Consider the following 11,765-nt stretch of genomic DNA (forward strand, 5'->3'; position numbering starts at 1 on the left):
CAAGCTTAGTTCCAATAAGTATTATTGATGGAATACATTCCAGCCAAGACTAGTTCTTTATTTTACTCATTCTTTATGTAGTAGAATCTGCTGTAATTAGGGGAGAAAAATTACAGTCTCTAAATGCAAATTATCTCAATTTGTATGATATCTACCTATGCTACTTAGTTCTAATATTTTACAGCATTTACTCTGGAGTTTCTTTTACATTTTATTATGAAGAAAACAAAATTGAATACCTAGCCTTTTTTTTTAAATTGTAATCATCTTTTCCTCATTATTTCTACTTCCAGTAATTGTCTAGAATTGAAAAAATGTTAACTCAGAACTATGCGTTTGAGAGCTGATCCCTCAAAATACACAGGGAACAATCCTCCACAAATTCACACTGTAATGGGCAAGGGTGTTGTAGGCTGATACTAATTTTGCTTACCTTCCAATCCCCTGAAGAAACAGAGTAATGCCAAATACTACTTGGCCACAATTTCATGTTTTCTAACTTTTGAATCACATTGTAGGTACTTTCTAACAGCATACTGAGGACATAGAAGCAGTAACAGGTTTATCGACAGTGGCTGGACAATGACCAGCCAGCCATCTCACGTTTTTGTGTTTTATAGGAAAACATCAGTGCAAGGAACCCAAGGCTTTCTTTTCTGGACTCATGATTTTTTTTTTCCTGAAAGGAGCTGTAATCTGTGCTTTAAAAATAATATGGTGACTTGAAGAGATTTCACCTTTATGGGACTTTATTCAGCCTGGAGGAAAATTGAATTTAGACTGCAAGTAAAACTTAATTTAAACTACTTGGCCTGCCACACGAGCTTCATATTCTTTATACTTCACTTCAGAGATTAAAGACAGTCTACATTTAGTAAAAGTATTCTACAGAGTTTTCCTTAACCTTCTTCATATTAGCATACAAATGTTCCTTTTTTGTGGGAATTTTTTTTTTTTTTTTGCGGTACTCGGGCCTCTCACTGTTGTGCCCTCTCCCGTTGCGGAGCACAGGCTCCGGTCACGCGGGCTCAGCGGCCATGGCTCACAGGCCCAGCTGCTCCGCGGCATGTGGGATCTTCCAGGACCGGGGCACGAACCCGTGTCCCCTGCATCGGCAGGCGGACTCTCAACCACTGCACCACCAGGGAAGCCCTTTGTGGGAATTTTGAAGATTCTTTGTATCCATTTCTAGTGCATATGGCAAACATAGGCGACTTCAAAGTATTTACTAATCTGACATTAAATTAATGCACTGTATTATCTATGTGAAATTGTTTAAAACGTGATATATTCTGATTTCATTCTGGATATACCACTTAGAAAGTGGTGATGATCTTTAACCAGTATGACTAAAGAAGTTGGTTCAGTCTGTTCTGGCATATGTCCTTTAAGTCTACATTGCTCCTGATCTGTGTATTCTGAGTCTTCACTAAAATGACTTCATGCTTCAAAGCCGTTACTACTAAGTCTTTGTACACAAGATTTCAATGTTAATTTTTTATTAATACACTTTACATTGTGGAATATTTTAGACTTGTAAAAAAGTTACAAAGAAAGTACAGACAATTCCTGAATGTTCTTCATCCATTTTCCCTTTATATTGACATCGTACCTAACCAAAGCACATTTGTCAAAATGAGCAATTAGCATTGGTACTTTACTATTAAAAAAACTACAGACTTTATTCAGATTCTTCAGTTTTCTCTAGGATCAAATTTTTATTCCAGGATACACAGTGGTGATAGTCAATGTTAGTTTGTAAGCACCGAAGTTTTATCCATTGCTTTCCTCCATTATACTCTAATTGAGCTTGCTTCATGGTCCTGAGAACATCTTCATGTTCTTGATGCTTTAGTTATTAGTACACTCATTTGAATTCTCTGAGCTTAGTGGCTTCTGTGTCCAATTTGTTGAGTTGTTCTTGGCAGAATCCATAGCCATCAATGACTATAATGATGGTAGGAGAAAGATGATGATGGCATAAAGAATATAGAGAAAGAGGTTTGGTTAAATTGTTTTCGGTAGATAGACCCTTTTCATGCATGAAATCTCAACTTACAGTGTATCTCCATTACTGCAGTTCCATGAAAAGACCTAGGACATTTTAAACATTCACAAGGCAACAAGAATCAGGACAACAATTAATATCACACACAATCAGCCTTTGAAACTGAATGTATCAGTTTAGTTTTCCTAACCAATCAAAACATAAGGTCATTCTTATACAAATTTGTTGTTTAGAGTTATTAGATCAAAAACCTTAAGAATTATACTTTTACATATATATATTTAACTTTTTATTTTATATTGGAGTATAGTTAATTATCAATATTTTGTTAGTTTCAGGTGTACAGCAAAGTGATTTAGTTATACACATACATGTATCTATTCTTTTTCAGATTCTTTTCCCATTTAAGTTGTTACATAATATTGAGCAGAGTTCCCTTGTTAGTTATCCATTTTAAATATAGCAGTGTGTGCATGTCAATCCTAAACTCCCTAACTATCCCTTCCCCCCCACCCCGCTTCCCCACTGGTAACCATAAGTTCTTTTCTAAGTCTGTGAGTCTGTTTCTGTTTTGTAAATAAGTTCATTTGTATCATTTTTTTAAAAAATTCCACATATAAGGGATATCATATGATATCTCTCTAATATATTTCTAAAATGTATCTGTTATGTATTATATATAGATTTCTATATAATACATATACATAGGTACATTTATACATAATACCTATACATATATACATGTATAGATATATTTAAAAATATTTAAAAGTGTAATCCTTAAGATTTTTAATCTGTTAGCTCTCTAAACAAGTATATATATGACATATATATGCACACACACACACACACATAACACATTTAGTGCTAAAAGTTTTCCTCTCAACACTGCTTTAGCTGTCTCCATCAAATTTTGATGTTTGATTTGCATTTTTAGATTACCATTTAGATTTATCTATTTTGTTTTCAAGTGTATTCTGTATAACTTTTTCGTAGTTGCTATATTACATTATATATATTTTTGTGCATGTATGTGTGTTTGTGGTATATCTATACATTTGTATTATATCTATATATCTATATCTATGTCTATACTATGATATCTCCGGCCCCATCATTTTTATCTTCTCTTGGGACTCTGATGACAAGAATGTTAAAATTTCTGTTATAGTCCTACAGATCCCCAAGGGTCTGTTTGTCTGTCTGTCTGTCTATCTAGCTAGCTATCTTTTTTTTTTTTTTTTTGGCTGTGTTGGGTCTTTGCTGCCTCACACGGGCTCTCTCTAGTTGTGGCTAGCAGGGGCTACTCGTCATTGAGATGCATGGACTTCTCATTGTGGTGTCTTCTCTTGTTGCGGAGCACGGGCTCTAGGCATATGGGCTTCAGTAGTTGCAGCTCGTGGGCTCAGTAGTTGCGGTGCACGGGCTTAGTTGCCCCGTGCCATGTGGGATCTTCCCAGACCAGGGATCGAATCCATGTCCCCTGCGTTGACAGGCAGATTCTTAATCAGTGTGCCACCAGGGAAGTCCCAACTAGCTATCTATTTATTGATTGATGTGTAACATTCTCTTTGCTGTTCAAACTGGTTAAAGAGTTAGATATGAAAATCCATTAAACATTCTCCTCTATGAAGTGCAAGTAGAACTGAAAAAGAATATAATAATAGAATAATATGTGGCTCTGTAATGAACAATATTTATATAGTTATAATGAGATAAGTGCTGTTATGGGCTATAAACCTTTATAATTAACCAATATTCAAAAGACAGAAAATTTATTATTATTATTGAATAGAATGTAAATATTACCAATCTTGCAATAAAAATACAATGTACAGGTGGAAGAACTGGAAGATAGACTGAGGAGAGGTGGGAAAATTGTAATACCATCATCTTGCAAAGTAGGCATTCAAAATATATCAGTGAATGATGGAATAAAAAATAAGATTTTAAACTGTTACTATTCCACAGTAACTGTATAAGATAGGAACTAGATGCTCATCAAACTTTTTTTTAATACAGCTAATCTAAGTTTCTAGTTACCACTGCAGCTTGCCTCAGCTGATTTATGGCCAGTAAACTGTAGAAAGAAATAATATACACCATTTACTGATTTCTCAAAATCAGATCGTGTTTTAATTTTTTACATTCTCCCCCATACTTTTCTTATGCAGCTTTATTTTCTCTGGGATGTCTATTGCCTTTCATTTCTCTTTTTGGAAGGAAAAAGTGTTTCCCTTCCTCACCATATCTTTATTATTTTCATCTCATTAATTCATTGTATTTCTTGGTATCCATTCCATTATTCTTCCTCAAGCCTGCTGACTTCTTATTTTGGTTTGAATACTCACTTCATACTTGGACTGTGACTTTCCTGTGTAGCTTTTTGAATTTTTCCACAAGATTCTAGTTTGCTTTGTTCCGGCATTCTATGCTTTTATAAAATCTGCAAGATGTTCTAAACTTATGAGTAAGAAGAGGTAATATTTATGCCAAATTTGTCATCTTAAACCAGAAACCCATGATAGCATTATAAATTACTCATGATTCAAATTAATAGCAAACACCAGGATAGGAAATAAATCATAGAAGCAATAGGTCTATATGATCCATTAATGCATGTAAAGATTCTGCCCCATTTTTATTCATGTTTGAAAAGATGAGAGGTTTTTTTGTAATATTTATGTAGATTTCATACAATTCTCCTACAATCTGAATAGAATTGAATAATCACTGAAAAACAACTTCCAAAGGTTGAGCAAGTGGTGTTCTCATTTAGAAGAATTATTAATAATATTTCTCTTTCTCACAGTTACTAACTTAACTCTAATGCTTCTTAACTGAATCTTAACTCTAATGATCGCTCAGAGCTAGCAAGGAGTAAATGTGATGATGGTGAGAAGACATTTTAAATGTAACTGAGAGATTAATTCATTAGCTTATAAGTATTTGAATGTACAAAAATCTTGAGATTAGGTTCTGTATCAAAGTAGTTAATGCCTTCAATGTTATTACTAAATTAAGATGCTAAAGTCTCTTATCATTTGCTCCTTTATTACTGGAAAAGACAACTGTGCTAGCCCGTAAGATTCCTGTAGGCTTATACTAGAAATTTTTTTTTTTTTAACTTTCAGTGAAATTTATTGAAGAGAAACATTGACTGAAACCATTGAACAGAGAGCATGATAACACAGAGAGGAACTTCTAATGGCCACTGGAGCCAATGGGTGCCACTGCCCCCTCCCAGGGTCCCCAACAAGGTGCCTCTGCTACACCCCACCCGGCAGCCCTCCACCTTCCTGAGAGCCTCCACCTCTCCCTTCCTGAGAGCCTCGCAGGTGGCCTCTCACCAGGACGATGGGCGCCAGCAATGCCTGCACCCCCCAGGGCAGCCCCTCCCCCTCTGGCCCACATGCCCGGGGCCTGCCCCTGCCCTATGATGGGCACAGGACAGTCCCACAGCAAGGCACACACCACTGAGCCGATGACGTGGTGTCCCAAGGAACAACAGGGTGGCCGTTAATTGTACTGCTAATTACTTTCACATTTCCAAGTAAATTCCTAGTCCAGTGCTGTGTTATCTAATTTGGGATCGCAAACTATGACGGAATGTTTCCCAATTGATTTTACAAATAGCAAAATTCAGTCTTGAATTGGATAAGTACAAATATATGTGATCAATACCATTCACAAACTTAGAAACTGAAGCTTATTAAATACTATTATTAATATACAGAAATCTGTTGCATTTGTATACACTAACAACAAAGTATCAGAAAGAGAAACTAAGGAAACAATCTCATTTACCATTGCATCAAAAGGATAGAATACCTAGGAATAAACCTACCTAAGGAGGCAAAAGACCTGTACACTGAAAACTATGACAGTAATGAAAGAAAATGAAGATAACACAAACAGATGGAAGATACATGGCATTCTTGAATTGGAAGCATCAATATTGTTAAAATGACCATACTACTCAAGTCAACCTACAGAACTTCAGTCAATGCAATTCCTATTAAATACCAGTGGCATTTTTCACAGAACTTGAACAAATAATTTTAAATTTTCTATGGAAACACAAAAGACCCTGAATAGCCAAAACAATCTTGAGAAAGAACAACAGAGCTGGAGGGATCATGCTCCCTGACTTCAGACTGCAGTACAAAGCTACAGTAGTCAAAACAGTATGGTACTGGCACAAAACCAGACAAATAGATCAATGGAACAGGATAGAAAGCAAGAAATAAACCCATGCACCTATGGTCAATTAATCTACAACAAAGGAGGCAGGATTACAGTATACAATGGAGAAAAGACAGTCTCTTCAATAAGTGGTGCTGAGAGAACTGAACAGCTGCATGTAAAAGAATGAAATTAGAGTATTGTCTAGCACCATATACAAAAATAAATGCAAAATAAAGTAAAGGCCTAAATGTAAGACTGGATACTATAAAACTCCTAGAGGGAAACATAGGCAGAACACTCTTTGACATAAATCGCAACAATATTTTTTTGGATCTATCTCCTAAGGAAAAGAAGTAAAAGCAAAAATAAAAAAATGGGACCTAACTAAACTTAAAAGCTTTTTTGCACAACAAAGGAAACCATTGACAAATCTAAAAGACAACCTATTGAATGGGAGAAAATATTTGCAGCTGAAATGACTGATGAAGGATTAATATCCAACATGTATAAACAGCTCATACAGCTCAACATGAAGAAAACAAACAACCCGATTAAAAACATGGGCAGAAGAACTGAATAGACATTTTTCCAAAGAGAAAATGCAGATGGCCAACAGGTACATGAAATGATCCTCCACATCACTAATCATCAAACAACTGCAAATCAAAACCTCAAAGAGATATCAGCTCACACCTGTCAGAATGGCTGTCATCAAAAAGAACACAAATAACAAATGTAGGCAAGGATGTGGAGAAAAGGGAACCCTTATACACTGTTGGGGGAATGTAGATTGGTGCAGCCACTGTGGAAAACAGTATGGAGGTTTCTCAAAAAACTAAAAACAGAACTACAATATGATCCACCAATTCCACTCCTGGGTATATATCCCCCCAAAACCCCACTAATTCAAAAAGATGCATGTACCCCAATGCTCATAGCAGCATTATTTACAATTGAAAAGACATGGAAGCTACCTAAGTGTCCATCGACAGCTGAATGGATAAAGAACAGGTACTATATGTGTACAATGGACTACTACTCAGCCATAGACAAGGAACAAACTTTTGCCTTTTGCAACAAGATGGATGGACTTGGAGGGCAATATGCTAAGTGAAATAAGTCAGAGAACAACAAATACTGCACGATATCACTCATATGTGGACTCTAAAAAATACAACAAACTAGTGAATATAACAAAAAAGAAGCAGACTCAAAGATACAGAGAACAAACTATTGGTTATCAGTAGGGATGAGGGAGGGGCACTACAGGGATGGAGGAGTGGGAGGCACAAACTATTGGATGTAAGACAAGCTACAAGGATGTATTGTACAACATGGGGAATATAGCCAGTATTTGGTAATAACTATAAATTGAATGTAACCTTTAAAAATTGTATAAAAAATAAAATGTATTGGCATTTAAAAAATCTTCTATTAAAAAGAACAACATTTGAAAAATCACTAAAGGAAACAGATGAATTTCCATGTCATCGTAGAGAACAGGAACACAAAGATGCTACACAGTGTGTTCCCCCAACTTGCCTGGGCCCTCACTACTTAGAAGGCTGACTGCTCCCTCTTCAAACTCAGAGTGAAGGATCAGCCTCCTTTCCTGTCCCACAGGAGAAGCTGCTGGACGTGGGCCTGGAAGGAGCCTGGCTGCTGCTCTGGCTCAGGCTCCCTCTTCCTCATCTCTCACAGCTTCTGCAGACAGGGATGGGAAGGACCTGGGATCCAAGCTATTGACCCTGAGCAGATACTCCAGAACCTGCCACTTGCTGGTCTTTGTGTGGGCCCGGGGAACCCACAGGAACTCGTAGCGGGCGGGGTCGCTGTGGGGCACCTGCCAGTACTCCAGGTAGCCCTCCTGCACCCACACTTTGGTGAGGAGCTCCCTGGGCTCCCCATAGATGCAGTGCTACCTCCTGGCACACACACCCATCTTGCTAAGTGCTCCCCAGACCTCCTCCGCAGGGGCAACAAAGTCGTCCTCCAGGAGGATCAGGCCCAGGAGCAACACCAGGAGGCCGGTCTTGGGCATGCTCTGCCCGTCACTCAGCATCCCATCATAAGTGAGGCCCAGGTTGGGGACGAGGACATAGGAGTGATTGCTGGGGTCCACTTCCTTCACGGCGAGGCCAAAGACCAGCTGCATGCACTCGGAGGCTCGGCTGAAGACCACGGGGAAGTGTCCTGGTAATCTTTGAGGATAGTCAGCGTTTCTGCCTTTGTGTTAGGCTCCTTTGTGCGATACTTGAGGAGCAGGAACCCTACCAGGTCAGCCACCTTCACATGTAGTGCATCTTGGAGCAACGACTCGGCATCTTCCTGGTCATGCCAGGTGCTCGGCCCTTCCTCATCTTGGGTGCTGAGGCCGTTGTCTTCAGATTGGCTCCATGGAGTGGTGGCCAGGGCAGTGGGCGAGGGGATCTGGGGGGGACTGGGTTCCCCAGCATCAGCCACCTCCTCCAGGGTGCCCAGGAACAGGACAGATTAACAAGAGGGGGAGGAGGACGAGGGGGATGCGGCCTCCTCCCCCTCAGCCCCGAACAGCTGCGCCTCCACTGGGTCCTGAAGGTCTGCCTCAGGCTTGCGGAGCTCACTCATCTCGACCAGGGGCATGATGACCGGGGTCTGGCCGCTGACAGGAGTGTGGGCAGGGGTGACAGGGACCACGGACAGGTTTTCTTTTGAGGGGTGCCCTCGGGCCTCACAGGGGCGGTCCTCCTGGGTGGCCTGTCCCCTGCCAACCTCACCTTGACTCCTGGCACTGCCTGGGCGTCCTCTGCTCTGTGACCTGAGGACACGTGCCTCAGACCTGGGCCTTCACCTTCCCGTTCCTGGAGCCCCTGCGGAGTCCAGCCCCCGCCTGTCTCCTGACTTTCTCTGACTCTGTGGATGACTCCAGAGTCCCGCTCAGAAGGGTCTGAAGAGCTCGTCTCAGCAGTGCAGCCAGGAACTGTGCAGGGACTGTCCCAGGCACTCTGTGCGAATGCCACGTGGGTTTCCTGGTGCTCCCGGAAGCCCCAGGAAGATGAGGGAGAAAGTTCTAGACGTCTCTTTACAGGGAAAGTGGTTGGATCAGAAGAACATGTGAGGAGGTGTTTTGCTACTGTAGCAGCAGTAGCGGTGAGCCAGAAATGTTTAATGATAATATATTAGTTTGTTAATTTAAAACTTGGTGCTAATAATTTTATACTTGTTTAGTCTTACCAAAACTATATGAAGTGTTCTGCTATCGAGTTAGCAACATTTAAATCATTGTGAGGTATAATAAGTTAATATTTGTATGTTTCAGCTCAGAATAGGTGTTACACTAAACTTGAATGGATGATTAATTTTTGTATTACTGAACCAAAACCTATGGTTGTAATATGGAAAAAAATTTTGAGATAATAAAACTGGAACTTGTTTTATAGAAAGGATATTCAGAGCATCTTTGGATAGCAGCTGGCAGCTTTGGGGTGTGTGTGTCTGGGAAAGCCATAAATCTCAGCCTGTTGTGTAGAGAACACAGAATTGTAAGCCCAAACTGAACATTTCAGTGGCAGAAGGGATAGATGAGAAAAAATTGCTTAAAGCTCTTACTCTTTCCTGATGGTATTATTTCTACCTAGAAATTCCTCTTATAATTCTGAACACAGCAAGAAGTAAAACATACTTTTAAACACTTCCTTTAACATGGCTTTTTTTCTTCATGAGAAATAAATCACTGGGCACATCCATATTTGAAAATAATTGTGATATTTATTTTAGATACCTTATATGTTCATATAAAATTGGGAACATGTTAGTAAGAAATAGACTATCCAAATCATGTACCCAGAACTCTTATAGTCCTTAAAAAGAGCAATTATAATTATTGATAATTAAACATTTAATATTCAGTTAGCAGTTAAGTTTTAGGTCGTCTTTGTGATCCAAAGATATATATATATCTCCCATCTTAGAAATGTTTTCCCAACTTCAGTTTTCCCAGGTTGAATAAAACTCTCTACTATCATGTATTTAATTAAAAATAACATAATTCTAGACTCTTCTCTCACCGTACAGCCCAATTTAATACATTCCACCACCTAAGTAACTCTCGAATTAATTCACTTATATCTATGTTCATTGTCAGAATCCTCAACTAGGCTGCAGTCACCACAGCCATATTCCCTCTGCTCCTCCTCTCCATTCTCCAAACAGCAGCCAGGATATGTCCTTTTTAAAGCACAGATTTAAATATCATTTCCCTCTTAAAATGTTTCAACAGCTTCCAGGTCCTTCAAATAATGCCCCTAAAATCCCAACAACCCTACCTTTAGTTGCCTCTCTAGGCTCAAATGTATGCACAATTCTACTATTTGTTTATTTCATACCAGCCACTCTGGCTTTCTATTTCAGCATGCAGTGCTTTCCCCTGTCTCACAGTTTTTGTACATATTGTCCCCTCTTCCTGGAATGTTCTACCCCTTCTCTTTGCCTTATCTAAATGGTGATCCTCTTTAAAATCACAGCATGAATATTGCTATGCAGATAAAACTTTCCTAACTCGAATAAGCTGGACATCCAAATTATATATTTTCTTAGCACTATGAAAATCTACGTTTGTAGTGCACTACGAACAGATAGGTCCTAATCTCAATTTTGCACATAACTGTTTCTCGATAGTAAATACTGGTACAATTATTTTTTCTCAGTTATTTATTGAATGTAAACTTCATGAAAAAGAGAAGTATTTTGTTAACCATTTCCATCATCTGAATGCACGATATTGTCTGGTAGGCAGTGGGCATACAATAAATATTTGTTAGCCAACTGACAAATACAGTAATTTAGAATTCACTATATAGTTTCATATACCTAAAATATTTTCTTCTAAGTTTATTTGCACCCCTAACTATGTTGAACTGTGTCAGGCTAGTAGGTGAGTTGAAGAGAGGAGAAAGTTGTATAAAAACATTGGCTGAAGAGCTGCAGAGTGGAGAGCGAAGAGAAGGTAAAAGGGAAGTACTGATATTGGAGAATAACATCATATCCTGTTCAAAACATAAAAACAGATCCAGAAGCCTTTTCCATTTTTTTCTTTCAATACAAGTTTTGCAATATAGTTTACTATTACTATTTAGAGGCTAACTAGAATGGTGTCTCCATATCTTTATCGCTGTTCACTTTTGACATTTGTATTGGCCATTAGCACTTCCTCTAAAGCGACCATGTGAAGGGAGTGGGGTGAAATTTAAGCCAGGCAATTTGCCTCCTGTTGACAGATTTTGTAATATGATTGATGGGGCAGAAGGTGAAACTCTCTGGTAAAATGAGTTTTTTGCATTATCTGTGTATTTCATATATCAATGCCAGTATTTCTCAAACTGCAGGTCAAGACTCTAGAGGGAAGGGTTACAATATAATTTAAGGGGTTTCATATATGGGAACTCTTTGGAGGTGGAAATTGTGGGCTATATTGAAAGTACGAGTCATCTTTTTTTCCTCAACTCTCCACAATTCCTCCTTCCTAACCTGTTAAAATTTGTTTTAACAAAATTCTGCCAATTATAGGAAATAAAATCTTTATGCATGTTAT

At 38.7% G+C, this 11,765-nt stretch overlaps 1 protein-coding gene across 1 annotated transcript; it reads right to left on the bottom strand.

Moving 5' to 3' along the window:
• Nucleotides 1–5,145: 5,145 nt before the first annotated feature.
• Nucleotides 5,146–8,680, bottom strand: LOC309810558 (melanoma-associated antigen 10-like; the record flags this gene model as incomplete). Its single annotated transcript, XM_082632650.1, is given in 3 exon segments — nt 5,146–8,114; nt 8,118–8,386; nt 8,389–8,680. Coding segments are annotated over 3 exon segments (807 nt in total), but the record flags the coding sequence as incomplete, so codon positions are not given.
• Between the last annotated feature and the right edge of the window lie 3,085 nt (nt 8,681–11,765).

This window comes from Mesoplodon mirus (assembly GCF_964341445.2).
Source record: "Mesoplodon mirus genome assembly, chromosome: 9".
Classification (NCBI taxonomy): Eukaryota; Metazoa; Chordata; class Mammalia; order Artiodactyla; family Ziphiidae; genus Mesoplodon; species Mesoplodon mirus.